The sequence below is a fragment of the Protomyctophum bolini genome (assembly GCF_963924005.1).
Source record: "Protomyctophum bolini genome assembly, chromosome: 24".
NCBI classification, from domain to species: domain Eukaryota; kingdom Metazoa; phylum Chordata; class Actinopteri; order Myctophiformes; family Myctophidae; genus Protomyctophum; species Protomyctophum bolini.
In genome coordinates, this window is record NC_137885.1 from 11,563,769 (window position 1) to 11,579,745 (window position 15,977).

Sequence of the window (15,977 nt, forward strand, 5' to 3'; positions counted from 1 at the left end):
AGCAGGGAGTCCAAGGTCATCAAACCCATGGGCACAGCTCCAAACAGCCGCAAGAGGAAGGTGAGTTGGCAAAACGTTCATATAGTAAGTTGCTAGTTACACAAATTATGTATTCCAACAATGTGTAAATCAGAAAATGTTCTCAAAATTTAAATTGCGAAATATTATTGTGGCCAAGACTTCTTAGGGTCTTAGTATAAAGAGAGTGCTCTGTGGGCTGAATAGCAGCTCTTGAGGGTCGGACTGAGTCGTAGCGGTGTTAGTATAGTAGTATCACCAATGTCAATCTTAATCTGCCTTGTGGGCGACCTAGGCGTCTTATTTATGTCTTTACGTCTTATTTATCTCGTTGCCTCCCATTGTCGTGACAACAATTATCCTTATTTACAGTAATTTAATTTCATTAAGGAGGGAGCTTACCGTCGTATAAACAGTGTGATGGCCATATCAGATATCACATGATGAGTATTATAGTTGTGTAACTATCAAGTCTTATGTACAATATGTACATATTGGTATGCTCCCTCCTTGATGAAATTAAATGTTGAGTTGTAGTTGAATGAAGTAATAATTCTTTTTGAACATTTTGTGACTTTTTATATTGTTTGAATATGTATCTTTAGGTATGGTGAGACATAACTTACCCTATGCTTTATTCCTGTGGTTTTAATTGGCAAGGTATTGTAGTTGAGAAAGGCTGGACAATGGACATGATACTAACACTAACACATGTTTCCTCACAGGGACCTGCACAGGGACCATCGTCTGCCTGCATCAGTGCCAAGAGACCCTACCAACGACCCTACCAACGAATCGCCGCTCTCCAGCATCATTGGAATTGACTTTTTTTTATTGAAATTACTCGTGCACTCATTTTTTGAATATTTCTTTTAATTTATTTGTCATTTTAATTTATTTGTTCTTATCGGACGACAGACACCACTACGAGATGGGTCCTAGTATTATTTATTTATTTTACAGTAATGCTTTTTTTGTTTATGTCAGTGTTGTTCATTATGTTGTTTATGTCAGTACACATGAATGGAATGTGTTCTTATCGGACGACAGACACCACTACGAGATGGGTCCTAGTATTATTTATTTATTTTACAGCAATGCTTTAATCTTTTGTTTGTCATTTTCACATGAATGTGTTCTTATCGGACGACAGACACCACTACGAGATGGGTCCTAGTATTATTTATTTATTTTACAGCAATGCTTTAATCTTTTGTTTGTCATTTTCACATGCATGTGTTCTTATCGGACGAGACACCACTACGAGATGGGTCCTAATATTATTTATTTATTTTTTGTTTTTGTGTAATAAATAATGCATTTTATATGATGTTCATATATAAAGCTTCATCTCTTTATTTCCTTCTCTTTGGTTTTACTGTGAAATATAATATAATATGTAAATGTAAGTTGCTCTTTCCAGTAACTGAAGATTGGCCATATCAAGTGTAGAAAAATGTCTACACTGTTAGAACTAAACAACTGTTAACCGTACTGCCTTCATTTTTCCATATGTATACATATACATATTCAGACATTCTTATCCAGAGATTTACAAGTATTTATTGAACTAGTCCAGTGCCTTTTCATGTAAAGGACCCTCTATTAATTCAGCCATGCCCATGGACGCCCATCTTCTCCCAGAAGTAAAGCTGTTTAAAATGTCCCCTTAAACAATATTCAGATATAATGAAATGTGCAGGCATATTTGATTTGGGGTGTCATGTGTGAAGTGTGAACGTGTGCCGAATTTTGAGTGGCAGCAATCTTGTTTCGCACAAATTTTCAAGATAAAAAACAAAGATCCTAACATTCTCTGAAAATGCACTTTGGGGATTTTCAAGTGGGCCCTGATTCCCCCTAAAACATGGTTGAGAACTACTACAAAGTTTGTAATTTAGGGCTTTGAGAGGGAGTGTTTTTCTACGATGTTCCATCATGTGGTATTTTAATGTAGCTACTGTATAGACGGTGTGTGTAGTGTGGGAGGGGGGCATTATGATAACTTGAAGAGTAATGAAGCGTACCGGTCACACAAAACACAGCACAACTGCACTACCTTCCATTGGTCTGTAGATGGCAGTAGTTGACAGGTATAAAATAATCATCAAAGTAGTAAGAACCACATGCCCATTGCCCACCACTTGGAGCGAGCGCTCTAGCAGGGAGCATACCAGTCTATGGAGCATACACAGCCGATGTGTCTTCTAACACAACATTGATTGAAATATATATTAACAGTTTGCAGAATTACAGTACATTTCAAGCCCAAACTCAATAAAAAAGACTTAACTGTGAGTGGACGGCCCAATTAAGCATTACACTTGTTTACAAGAGGGTCCACCATGTTCAATTCATCAAAGAAGACAAACAACTTCTTATTGTACATTTTATTTATTCAGTTTTTTTCTGCTCCTTCCATGACCATGTCCATGTCCACTGAAAGAGTGTCTCTCGGAAATAGTTCAGGTTAGTGACTGACAGTGGTGAACACAGGTGATGGTCACGGGTCAGGCTGACCATATACGGAGAGGAGGCGGAGACAGAGAACCTTTGTGGTATCTTTACTGAGACGTTGATGAAAAATATACAATATTTGGAATTATAAACATATCCAATAAACTAAATAAATAGCATTCAATTCATATTCAAGATTGGCAATAAAAGCTCAATAAAACCAACCAAACGTTGTGGCCAGAAATGTCATTACGTCCGTATATCAACACTACAGTAGAGAATGATGGGCGTTTTCCGTTTGGCTATGGGGGAATGCAGCAGGTCCTGTCAACGTCGTATGGACGTCATATGGACGTCGTTTTGCAACGTATCATGGTCGTATCCTGAGTTTGACTAGGTCGTATCGAGCACGTTGTATGGACGTCATATGGACGTCTTTTTGCAACGTATCATGGTCGTATGAGTTTGACTGTCAGGTCGTATCGACCACGTTGTATGGGCGTCGTATGGACGTCTGGCTGGGACGGCGACTGTATCATTCGTATGAGTTTGACTGTCAGGTCGTATCGACCACGTTGTATGGGCGTCGTATGGACGTCTGGCTGGGACGGCGACTAGGACGGGACGGTTGGTGGTTTACACATAGAGTATTAAAAGGATAGAGACTAAACTAACGCGAAGCTCCGCCCCCTCTGCTATTCATGTCAGTGGAAGTTGCTCAGTGGCGTTTTGAAGCACCCGGAAGGCTGCCGGAAGTACCGTCTTTTCGCTGATTCAGCATTTCACCGAGGTGCACTCTGGGTGCACTTCCGCATTTGGACACCAAAATTTGGTGTCCAAATGCGGAAGTGCACCCAGAGTGCACCTCGGCCGTGAACGCCATGTGAACGCGCCTGAAGCCTGAATCCATTCATGAACGCGCTCCGTGTCGAGTACGAGCAAAGACAAAAAAGAAAAAACAATACATAGATTTTCGTCTGTTTACATAGCGCACAGGCGCTGAACCAGAAACTTGAGAATTCTGACATTATCTAGGGATTTATATCGAAATGTTAGTAAAGACTTAGCAACTAGGTGGTCTATTTTACCCCTAAAATGTATCAATATAATAAAAACAGTTCCATCTGGGCAATGTTTAATGTTACAGTGTACTGTACACATGACATGATGGGTGCATTTGGTTCCATTGTACACTGACTTGAATTAGATTAACACTAAAAGACATTTACTGTGTATGAATTCATAAATTACAGACTAAATTAAAACCACAATCTTTGAACATCTTCTGTTTTTTAAACTCAGTACCTCACCAGTTGTGTAAAGATGCAACACAATCAACAAACTCAATGTGGGAAAATTATAAAATTACGGTAGTTTAAAAAAAACACCATGTAGTGATCCCAGGAAAATATCGTTCCCATCAGAAAATAGGCTATACATTACTTTTCTTTAATTACCTACCCTACAGGAGTGGTTCTCAAACTAACAGTAGTTTATTTAGCCTAACCCCTTCCTATAGTGACAACATAAATGGATCTGTAAGAATTCTTAAGAAATAAGCATTTATTTTCAAATACATAAAGTTAATGTACTGCACACTATAGGGCTTTCACTTCTAGTGATTTTTACTAGTTGACTAGTTGTTTAACTACCTATTATGTAAAAGAAAAAGAAAAAAAGGTATTGTGCATTTAAAAACGGTGTACAATTTGTGTCCTCATTACAGTATAAATGTATGGAAGTCAGGTATGTCACACAATCAGCTTTGTGATCAATGTGAAAAAGCTCAGTCAGCAATCTTTATTATAGGCTGAGTAAAGGGAATATATATTCCCTTTACTCAGAATATACAAGAATATACAGAGCACATATATGTGCTCTGTATATTCTAACTATGGCCGCCCCCTATAGTGTCCATGTTTGTTCATCTTAAATTCTGTTTTACAAGGTGACAAGATGACAAGATTTTTTAGTTTAACAAAAAGGCTTTGTGAAAATGTTCAAGGTCTACCGAATAATTGCCATACAGTGTTCAGTAACAGCCTACAGGGGTCGTATTACCAGCCGTTTCATAAACTGACAATACCAGGTGGGTTGACAATTTCATACTTGATGATTGTGTAGCCTACTTTATTAACAGTTTGCTGAGTAAATTAAAGCACAGAAAGTAGGCCTACAGTTTAATACAAATACAATGCTAAAAGGATTGAACCCAAGAAAGGACTACCGGTATATATATGGCTTATTTTTCCCCAATAATAATAATAATAATAAAACGTTATTTGTATAGCACCTTTCATGACATGAAATGAAGCTCAAAGTGCTTTACAGAGCAATGGAGAAAAAAAAAGAAAAGCAAGCCAAAGACATTAAAAAAACAACAAAAAAGATCAATTAAAAGCAATGTTGTACAAGTGGGTCTTGAGCTGTGCTTTAAAAATGTCTACACAGGCTGCCTGTCGAAGGTACAGTGGGAGTTACATTGGGGTGTGATTATATATCATAGAACCATATAAAATGGTTAAGTTTACTGTTGCTACTATTTAAAACATCTCGCTTTGGTGACAGTAATTTGGAAGACGCACATATTACAGCAGTTACAATTAAGAACATAATATAAAAAGGAATGTATAGATTATAGAACTAGCCTTAATTGCGTCATTATTCATGACGAGAGTCAGAAAAACACGAGCTCCCACAACACAGCAACGTGTCAGTTTTAGTACTATTAGCTGGTAAACCAAACCAAACTCCGGTTTACGGTGGGCTTCTTATCTGTAATATAATAAATCAGTTATGTTTTGAGATGTGGTACATGATGCGAGCACTCGAGTCGTGTTTAACAAAAAGGCTGCTTTATCCTCCAGAAAACAGAATGTAAACACAAACTGCCCTGTGCGCGTCCATGAAGCAAACCAGCGGCGCGCTTTCTTGTGCTCGTGCATGAATTTCATCCGCCTGCAGTCCCAAACTTGGCCACTAGGGACCAGCGCTTCAACATTGGAGTGCATAGCTGGCCCCTTGGGTTTACAGAGAGGTCTGTGTGACGTCGTATGGACGTCGTATGGACGTCCTGTGAGAAGGTAACGGCTGCAGCCTGTGGCCTGCAGGCCAACGACTTCACTGTCCCTAGTGGCAGCTTTCGGAACTGCACCCACCATGGCCATTAGTCTGTTGGTAGCTTTATAATAGTTAAAAATAAAATAGCTTTAAAAATAGCTTTAAAAATAGTTAAATCATTGATTTATTCTTCTATGCTTAATGTATATACCGGGTATACTTATATTATACTTGTATTATGTTTGTGCTACATTTAGACATACATACATAATAATTTCAATGAAACTATTTCACTCTACAGTTATTAGTTATTATACTTATACTATACTATACTATACATTTACAGCAATCATGCTTTTGTAAGCATAGACAGACACTCACTAGAGTCTATAGTGAGTGTCTGTCTATGCTTACAAAAGCATCCGAATAATATAATATAATAACTAATAATAATATACTAATACTAATACTAATAATAATAATAATAATATATAACTATAATATAGTGACTAGACAAGCAGATTTGAAGCACTATACGAGCTGCTTTGTTTTGGGCCACCTGTAATCTGTTCAAATTACTGCACAGTAGTCTAGGTGGGATAACACTAATGCTTGTACTAATTGTTTGGTTAAATATTTAGGCAGGTATTTCCTACAATGTTTAATAGCACCCATACCATTTAATCTATTTGATTGTTCCAGGACATTTTATTGATCTACCATTTAATCTATCTGATTGTTCCAGGACATTTTATTGATCTATATAATAATAGTACCTAAGAGTTTTACTTCAGTTACTAATATGTTTTATCTCCTATGGTTAAGTGTAAAGTTGGTGCATCCTTTAATGAGTGATTTGAACCCAATACTATACATTTTGTCTTTTCTTTATTCAGAAACAGTTTATTTAGTCTCATCCATTTCTCTGCTTTAATTCATAATTTAAAACTCTTGTTCAGTCCACTGGGATGTGAGGACGTATGGCCGATCTAAGGCCATCGATCGATCGACATCTCTGTGCTCTACTGTAGTGTCTGGACGCTGTACCACATGGCATGCGCTGTGGCTGCATGGAGGATTCGGATGTGTTATGAAGTATATAGTATAAGACAATAACTTATTTAACTGTATTTGTTTAGGTAGTAAAACAAAAAACAAGAATCAAGATGTCTCAATTACAAGCGAGGTTCTTTACAGGGGACAAAAGGTAATGATCGACTTCTAAAATGTACATATAGTGTTGTTGCTAGCCCCAGTGAGGGCTAATAGCGAGAACCTGTATCTGCTAAAAAGAAAAGTATGCTTATTTAGTCCAAATGATGTGCTTTTTTAAATGTAGCCCAATATCTGAGTGGCTAATAAAACGTTTATTAATTATAACTATACCCTGTGAAACCACTGCACTCCATCAATACAGAACCTGTGCTTTAATGTTTGTGCTCAGCATTGATTGAAGTATGTATGTATTAACAGTTTGCAGAATTACAGAATTAATTACATTTCAACTCAAGCTCAACTCAATACAAACACTTAACTGTGAGTGGACGACCCAATAAAGCACTACACTTGTTTACAAGAGGGTCCACCTTGTTCAATTCACCATAACTTTTTGAGATACAAATAAACACTTCTATATAGCCAAAAAACTGGAGGGGGGGGGGGGGGGGGGAAGAGTACTAAGCAGACAAATACTTATTTTAATGCAAGAGGGTTACTAACCATAACAACCCACCACCACCCTACAGGTATGCTGTTGATGACGTCCCATTCTCCATCCCAGCTGCTTCGGAGGTCCTGGATCTCAGCAATGTCATCAACAAGCTGCTGGAAGCAAAGAATGGTAAACGACAAACGTTACCTACTACGTTACCTAATACAGCTACATTATGAAGAAACACATGGGAGTTTCTCTTCAGAAACTATAACCTAGGAATCCGATGTCGGCATCAATTTGATTTCCCTCGTAACCCTGTCATGTGTGTGTGTGTGTGGTTCCCACAGCCTCTCACGGCCAGGTGGAGTTTGACTTCCTGGTCAGGGGGCAGTTCCTTCGAACATCGCTGGCCATTCACATGGACACAGAAGGCATCTCAACGGTATGAAACCATAAATGCCTTTCCACGAACGGCTACCATTTACTGTGCTGGTCGTTCTCTAAGGCTCGCAAGTGATGCATGTGTGTGTTTGTAGCTAGTGTGGTAGCAGGGTTGTGTGTTCAGTTCGATAACATACTGTTAGATCTAAGGGTTCATACTAGATCGCAGACAGACAGACCACATACTTTCTTCACGTCAATATCATCCTGTGTGCGTCAGTGTTGTTTTCGTCGACTAATGTACTATGACGAAAAATGTTCGACTACCTTTTTTTCACTGACAAAAAACTACATAAAAACTAAATAAAAACTAAGCCATGATGACTAAAACTATGACGAAATATACTGTCGATTTTGTCAACAAATAAAAACTAGACTAAAATGTTAGGAATGGACTAGTAGTGGATTCAGTATAAGTCATTTTACACTTGGTTGCATGCTGAAAATAGTCGATCTACAAGCTCACAACGCGTCGCACTGCGATGCGTTGTGAGCTTCTAGATCTGCTATTTTCAGCAAGTGTAGTGCGTCAACACCCACCAAAATACATTTTAGTCGACTAAATCAACTGTAGATTTAGTCGACTAAAACTAGACTAACAATAAGACATTCCAGGTGACTAAAATGTAACTAAAACTAAATAAACTATTCAAAAGACTATGACCAAAATCAACACTGCTGTGTGCGTGCGTGCGTGTGTGTGTGTGTGCAAACTGTGCATTCCAGGAAGACGTGGTGGAGATAGAGTATGTGGAACGAGTGACAGCCCCCGAGCCAGAGGAGTGCATGATGCATGATGACTGGATCAGCTCAGTAACAGCAGACTCTGAATGGTAAGACGGTTGTTGTGTTGTACCCAGTGGCCCAACTATAGAGCACCGAAGTCTGACGTCACTTTCAGTAGAGGGCGTCAGTCCCCAGGTTCATGTATTTGTTTAGTTGCATTGAAATCCCCATTGAGGCGATTTTAGATCGCCTCATATAACAACTGTGTTTGAAAAATAAACATGTCACCCCGGCCGCTTCACTCGTATGGATATGAAGAATCAACTGACTGAGAGAAAACGCTAATGTTACTGCTGCTGAATTAGTTACATTTTCGCTAGAAGCAGACTGTGTTGCAAACGATACAGAGACACCTCCATAACAATAACGCAGAGACAGCTTGTTTATTTTTGGACCACAACGGTTATAGTAGACTGTACCCAGAATAGGGATTCTGGGGTACTCGTGATTAATAAACGTGTATTTTATTTGATTCTCATTGAACTTTTAATGCATGCTATTTAATGACCTCATCCATTAAGGGAATGATGCCAAATAAGCCTGCTGGCTTCTTCCTTTTCTTGCGCAATAACTTGTTTTCCTTAGATATGTATTATTTGTTTCTATTCTGCATTACAATGTGCTAATAAACTAAACCAATATTTATTCTGCAGGATCCTGACAGGCTCCTATGACAAGACGGCTAGAATCTGGTCACTGGAAGGCAAGGCGGTGATGACAGTGGCTGGACACACAGACGTGGTCAAAGATGTAGCCTGGGTCAAGAGAGGTGAGGGAAGCACCACAAGGGAATATGTTTTATTTTAGTTTTATTTTTTTACCGGCGGTCACCCAAAACTGAAAATCACACATTTATGGCTGATTGTGTTAAGAAAAATAAGTAACACACTTCCCCCATATGGTCTCCCGTCAAAGCTGTTCTGCATCATTCCCAATGGGCATCAGCTCAGTTCATGTACAATTGCACACACTCTTTCTCAACTGCGTTACGCTGGCACAGTTCCACACATTCTATACTTGGGAACTGTCCAGTTCTTCTGGCTGCTGAACGGCAGAGTAGAGTGCCTTGCTCAAAGCACACCTTTGTCTTTGACGGGAGGATATTTTACCAGCCATTCTGGGATTTCAACCATCCTGCAAAAATATCCATATTCAGTCTGGTACAACTACTACATAATGCTGATGTCTCTTTTGAATTGTGCGAGCTGAAATGGACCCCGATTGTGCATTCTGAGAGACGTCTTCTTATTTTTGCTCCGTCCAGATGGTCTGACTTCAGTGCTGCTGACGGCCTCTCTGGACCAGACTGTCATTCTGTGGGAGTGGAACTCGGAGAGGAACAAAGTGAAGGCCAGACACTGCTGTAGGGGACACGCGGCCAGTGTGGACACCATCGCCGCAGACCCCACTGGGACAAAGGTGTGTGTGTGTGTGTGTGTGTGTGTGTGTGTGTGTAAATGAGTCGGAACGCACAGTGCTGGGAAGGGTGGTAGAAAACGCAGAAGTCTCCAACTCTGGACAACCGACCGGTATGCTGGTCTTCCATCCAACCAAGACGTTAACTCATTTAGACCTGAGCTCGATTCTATAAAATGTCTTCTAAATCATGAGTTTCTATGTCAGTGGTGCTCAAACTATTTCATGTGAAGGAAGGACCCCAAAAATGATATGTATTTGGCCCCCGAATCCTATCTCAAAATATGTTGTTCCAGGGACTCTCCCCAGAAGCAAAGACGTTCACTCTGTAACAATATATATATTCAAAGATTTGCACCACATTTTCACGATTTTTCAAAAATAGCAGACCTACTGTACAAGCTCGTAGCACGGCACTCTGTGCCGTGAGCTCTATGAGCTTGTAGATCTGCTATTTTTCACTAGCTAAAAGTATAACATAATGCTTTAAAACACCAAAAGGGGTTCCCGCCCCAAAACGGGTTAAATGCATTTACCTAGTGGTAGGATGGGAAACCAGCAGTACCAGGTGTTTCCAATGACGAGTTGCGATCTGCTGGGCTGAAGGAACCATTGCACCCACTTGCATTTGCTCTCCTCAAACATCACCGCCGGGCGTCCGTCTTACTAACTTCTGTCCGTTTGTCGTGCTTCCTTTTTAGTTCTGCAGCGGCTCGTGGGACAAGATGGTGAAGCTCTGGTCTGCAGGTATGTGGAGGACATGCTTTGAAAACTCTTAACCCTTTTTGGGGAGGGAACCCCTTTTGGTGTTTTAAAGCATTATGTTATGCTTTAGCTGTTGAAAAAACTACAAGCTCATAGCGCGGCACTCAGGTCTGCTATTTTCTTTTTATCGTGAAAATGTGCCTCAAATCTTTAAATATATATTCTTTCAGAGTTTCAGTTTTTAACTCAAATCTTTGCTTCTGGAGGGTCCCTGGAACAACATATTTTTGAGATGGGGGTCGGTGGCCAATTACATATAATCTTTGGGGTCCTTGACATGAAATATTGAGAACCACTGATATAGAAACTTGAGGTTTTTCAGAAAAAATAAATACATACATAATTTTTTTTTTTTTCGACGTCCGGCCAAAATTGGTTAAGGCAATACTTAACCCATTGCCGGAGTAGTAACCCTGTCTGATAATGATAATAATCGCTCCACTAACCCATCCCTTCCCTGTCCTGCCAGTTCCCACGGAGGAGGAGGATGAGATTGAGGAGCCCGCCAACAGACCCAGGAAGAAACAGAAGACGGAGCAGCTGGGCCTCACCAGGGTCAGTGGTTCAAAACCTCCCCATCATTTCAGCTTCCACGTCTGAAACAGAAATGGTCACTTTTTTTTTTTTCTTTTCTTTTTTTGTGGTTGACAGATTATGACAGTAGGGCTACAGAAGGAAGGAAAGATAGATATATAGATGATATAAAGATGAATAAATCACTGAGACAAATAGTAAATAAATCTTATATTTAAATACACCATAATCATTCAGATTTAGGACATATTTAGGACATATAGGTGAATTGTCCTAGTGGGACGTGCGCCGAGGACCTCCCTTTGGGAGACTGTAAACCTGCGACGTGACAATGACGAAGATTGTGATTCTGACTGGGGAAAGTACTACAGCATAATGTGTTCTACTATTTTGTCGTCCTTTTTTTTTTTAGACGCCCCTGATGACACTGTCTGGACACAGCGAGGCGGTGTCCTCCCTCCTGTGGTGTGACGGTGAGGAGCTGTGCACTGCATCCTGGGACCACACCATCCGTGTGTGGGACGTGGAGTCCGGAGTGGTGAAGAGCACACTGGTGAGACAAGAGACTTGGAACAGGCAGTCCTTAAAAAGCCATTCTGACCTGAGATCAGATTCTAAAAATGTCTTCTACATCCTCACAGTTTTCTGAAAAAGCTATGTTTCTATGTCAGTCGGTCGTCGACTTCTCAAAAATAGCAGACCGACAAGCTCGTAGCGCGCCACTCGGTGGCACGCTATGAGCTTGTAGATCTGCTATTTTTCAATAGCTAAAGCATAACATAATGCTAACACCAAAAAGGGTAAGTATTATGTTATACTTTAGCTATTGAAAAATAGCTCTACAAGCTAGAACTTGTAGATCTGCTGTTTTTAAAAAAGGGTGAAAAATGTGCTCGCAAATCTTTGAATATATTGCTGTATATTCTTTCAGAGCGAACGTTTTTAACTTGAATCTTTGCTTCTGGGGGATCCCTGGAACAACATATTTTTTTTGGGGGGGTCGGCGGCCAAATGCAGATTTTGTTGGGGAAAACCGTCAGGAAATTTGGAAGGCATTTGTAGAATCGTCCTCGGGTCGAAATGGGTTAACGTACGCGTATTGGCAAAGATTATGCCTCATTTTGTGGTCCACTTGTTGATGTCGCTCCTCCAACACGGTGGGCGTCGAACCACATGCCCCGAACGATCCTCTTCAAAGTTCCTTTGCGTTTTCCTCCTCCTCCACAGACGGGCAGTAAGGCGTTCAACTGCATCTCCTATTCCCCCGTGGGCCGGCGGCTGGCCTCGGGCAGCACCGACAGACACATCCGACTGTGGGACCCGCGGAGCAAAGGTACCGCGTGTAGTCGTCATCCCCACGTCACGCCACGCCACATCCACGTCCCCTTCAGACCGTGTGTTTTGTTTTTGGCAGCAAAATTTCCATTTTAGTTTTAGTCATAGTTCTCTTGAATAGTTTTCATTTGATTTCAGTCACCCGGAATGTTTTTGTGTTGGTCTAGTTTTAGTCGACTAAATATAGGATTTTTAGTCGACTAAATCTACAGTTGATTTAGTCGATTTAAAATGTATTTTGGCGGGCCTTGATGCCGTCGTCATGACTGGTTTTACACTTGCTGAAAATAGCCGATCTACAAGCTCACAAGTCACAACGCGTCGCGCTGCAACGCGTTGTGTGCTTTTAGATCGGCTATTTTCAGCATGCAACCAAGTCAAGTGTAAAATGACATACTGTATCTCTTGTCCACTAGTCCCTTCCGCCCTGAAGAAGGCAACCTGTTTGTCGAAACGTTGGTAAAATAAAACGTTTTTTGACATCGGGACTACGAGTTTGTGCAACCTCTCCTTTCCTATTTAAAACACTAGTCCCTTCCGAACATTTCAGCCTTGTTTTTATTTGTCGACGAAAGTGCTTTTCTTTAGGTGTGCTGGTAGATGAGCCGTGACGAACATTCAACTCACTCATGTGTTGTCTTCGCTCTGTCCTCTCTCTGTCCTCTGTCTGCTCCCTCCAGACGGTTCGCTGGTTCTGCTGAACCTGACCTCCCACACAGGCTGGGTCACGGCCGTGAAGTGGGCGCCATCCCACGAGCACCAGCTGGTCTCGGGTTCCCTCGACAACATCGTCAAACTGTGGGACACCAGAAGGTCTGTCGTAACTATTGAGCACGAGTACTACCCAATACATTTTGTTGCCTAGTTTATTAGTCGACTAGTTGTTTAACTACCTATTATGTAAAAAAAAAGGCATTGAGGCCTACAAAATCAACTAGTACCAACAAGGTCGACTAGTTGAATAGTCGACTAGTTGCTTAATGCCCTAGCAGTTACTGAGCGTCTTGTAATAATGACGATTATTATTTGTTAGTATTTAAGTTGCTTTATCGCATGTCTGAATGCACAGCAAGCGACTAAAGTTAGATTATTATTATTATGACTAAAATGGATTGGATTATAATGAAGCATATCTTCATCGCTCATGGAGACGCTAAACTGAACGGCTTTGTGTTCCAGCTGCAAAGCTCCTCTGTACGACTTGGCCGCCCATGAAGACAAAGTGTTCTGCGTGGACTGGACGGAGAGCGGGGTAAGAACACGCTTTAATAAACATTCCGGTGTTTTAAGCATTATGTTATACTTTAGATATTGAAAAATAGCAGACCTGCTATTTTTGAAAAATGGTGAAAATGTGGCACAAATCTTTGAATATATATTCTTTCAGAGCCAACGTTTTTAACTCGTATCTTTGCTTCTGGGAGGGTCCCTGAAACAACATATTTTCAGATGGTGGGGTCTGCGGCCAAATACATATAATTCTGGGGGTCCTTGACATGAAATAGTTTGAGAACCACTGACATAGAAACATGGGTTTAGAAGGCATTTGTAGAATCGTCCTCAGGTCTAAACGGGTTAACCCATTCTGACCTGAGATCAGATTCATACGAGGTTTCCACTGGACACACACTGGTCTGATTAACCCATTCTGACCTGAGATCAGATTCTAAAAATGTCAGTCGTTCTTCGATTTTTCCAAAACAGCAGACCTACAAGCTCGTAGCGCGCCACTCGGTGGCGCGCTATGAGCTTGTAGATCTGCTATTTTTCAATAGCTAAAGCATAACATGATGCTAACACCAGAATGGGTTCCCGTTCAGAATGGGTTAATAAACATTTCAGGTATATAGCCTGAGTCAGTACATCAATTAAATATTCAATTCAATATTCATGTCACAATTGTTAAATGGTGCATATATATATTATACCCAGAGATTAAAATGGGGTGCATTTTGCATCCCAAAACACAGTTTATAGTCAAGGGACGCAATACAACAACCTCTTCATCCACGGGATGCACTACTGTACTCAGCATGTACAGTAAAAAATAATACATTATAGCCAAAATAATATGAAATATGTAGAGCATTTTTTTTTATTCTAGTTTTTTTGTTTGTTGCTAGCTTTAGTTATAATAATCATTTATTCATCTTTTTTCTACAAGAAGATAACCACATTATTACCGTATACAATTAAATGCTGCAAGTGGGACTCATCTAAAAGACCATCCCTGCATCCCGGGACTCATTACATTGAAAACCTATTTACGTCACTGTATACCGTAACCGTATAGTGACTTTAGCCAAGGCACTTTACAATGTGCAATACATTCACCCCTTCAACAAACATGCACACACCAATGACGGGGGAAGAAGCCATGCAAGGCACCGAAGTGCCCCCCGGGAAACGGTTAGGGGGTTCAGCGTCTTGCTCAGGGGACACTTTGACAGCGACACAACGCGTTAGGGGAGCCAGGGATCGAACCGGTCGAGCTATACCTCCTCTGAGCCCACTGCCCGCTCTCCCTGAATTCCCTCGGCCTCATTACTGTACTGTGTTTTGTGTTTTCAGATGATGCTGAGTGGCGGGGCGGATAACAAACTGTACACCTACAAGTACACGGCGTGCGTGACCGACGCCGGAGCATAGTGGACCACGACTGCAACAGAACCGCCCACACCACACTTTCATCACACACGACGGGCACGACGGATTTAGCAGTGGTTCTCATTAACATTTTAATTTCAAGGACCTCCGTAACTCTGCAACTGTACACATGGCCCCCGTAAAGGGTCCATTTGGTTCCATTTGTACACGGTTACTGACCTGTCTATTTGGACCCTACTTTTTGAGAACCACTCGGATATGGACATTGAGGATTCTGAAACCATGCAGTGATTGACATACAGAATAAAGCGACAGCATTTTATTTTAATTTTGTTTTGTTTTGTAGTCAAATTTTATGCTTTTGTTAGTTTTTCCCAATGTTTTCTTCCCCTCATGATGGGTTCTGGTAATTGTTTTCTTAAATGCTGTGTCTCTCTTTGTATTCCTGTGAAATGGCTTGCCTGAGATAAACCCCATGAAAGAAAGTTGACCTGGGCTGTTTCTTGAACTTTGTGCTGCAGTATCCTAGTACAGGGTTTCTCAACATTTTTGGTTGGGGACCCCCAGAAATGCTTTGGCAATGTCTCGTGACCACCGCACTGCCACCCCCCCCCCCCCCCCCCCCCCCTTTCCACCCCAATACAACTGACTGCAAAAATAACCTTAATATTCGAGAAAATATATATCATAAATGAATACTGAAACCAGATATAACCATTAAGGAAAGTTTATGCCGTACTTTTTACTTGTGCTTTTTCTATTCACTTGGTCACTTGGTCCACAGAATAAGATGCGAAAACATTGCGGAAAAAAGTTATGGCCATTTTTGTATACCACACCATAGACAACCAATATATAGGGCAACATTTCCCAAATTGTATCATGCTTTAAGTAGCATGTGACA

General features: G+C 40.7%; 1 protein-coding gene across 1 annotated transcript; it reads left to right on the forward strand.

Moving 5' to 3' along the window:
- The first annotated feature begins 6,574 nt into the window (after positions 1-6,574).
- Positions 6,575-15,558, forward strand: wdr12 (WD repeat domain 12). The gene is made up of 13 exons (XM_080758089.1): positions 6,575-6,742; positions 7,281-7,375; positions 7,537-7,631; positions 8,357-8,463; positions 9,070-9,185; positions 9,681-9,835; positions 10,534-10,579; positions 11,067-11,152; positions 11,544-11,684; positions 12,359-12,464; positions 13,147-13,279; positions 13,646-13,718; positions 15,038-15,558. Exons 1-13 carry the CDS (start codon positions 6,702-6,704, stop codon positions 15,113-15,115), a joined length of 1,272 nt encoding a protein of 423 aa, XP_080614215.1. The 5' UTR covers positions 6,575-6,701; the 3' UTR covers positions 15,116-15,558.
- Positions 15,559-15,977: the final 419 nt, after the last annotated feature.

Excerpts from the sequence above, each read along its gene's own strand:
- wdr12 (XM_080758089.1), top strand. The coding sequence starts at position 6,702 with ATGTCTCAATTACAAGCGAGGTTCTTTACAGGGGACAAAAG. Across the intron at positions 6,743-7,280 it reads TTCTTTACAGGGGACAAAAG|GTATGCTGTTGATGACGTCC; the intron begins GTAATGATCGAC and ends ACCACCCTACAG. Across the intron at positions 8,464-9,069 it reads GTAACAGCAGACTCTGAATG|GATCCTGACAGGCTCCTATG; the intron begins GTAAGACGGTTG and ends TTTATTCTGCAG.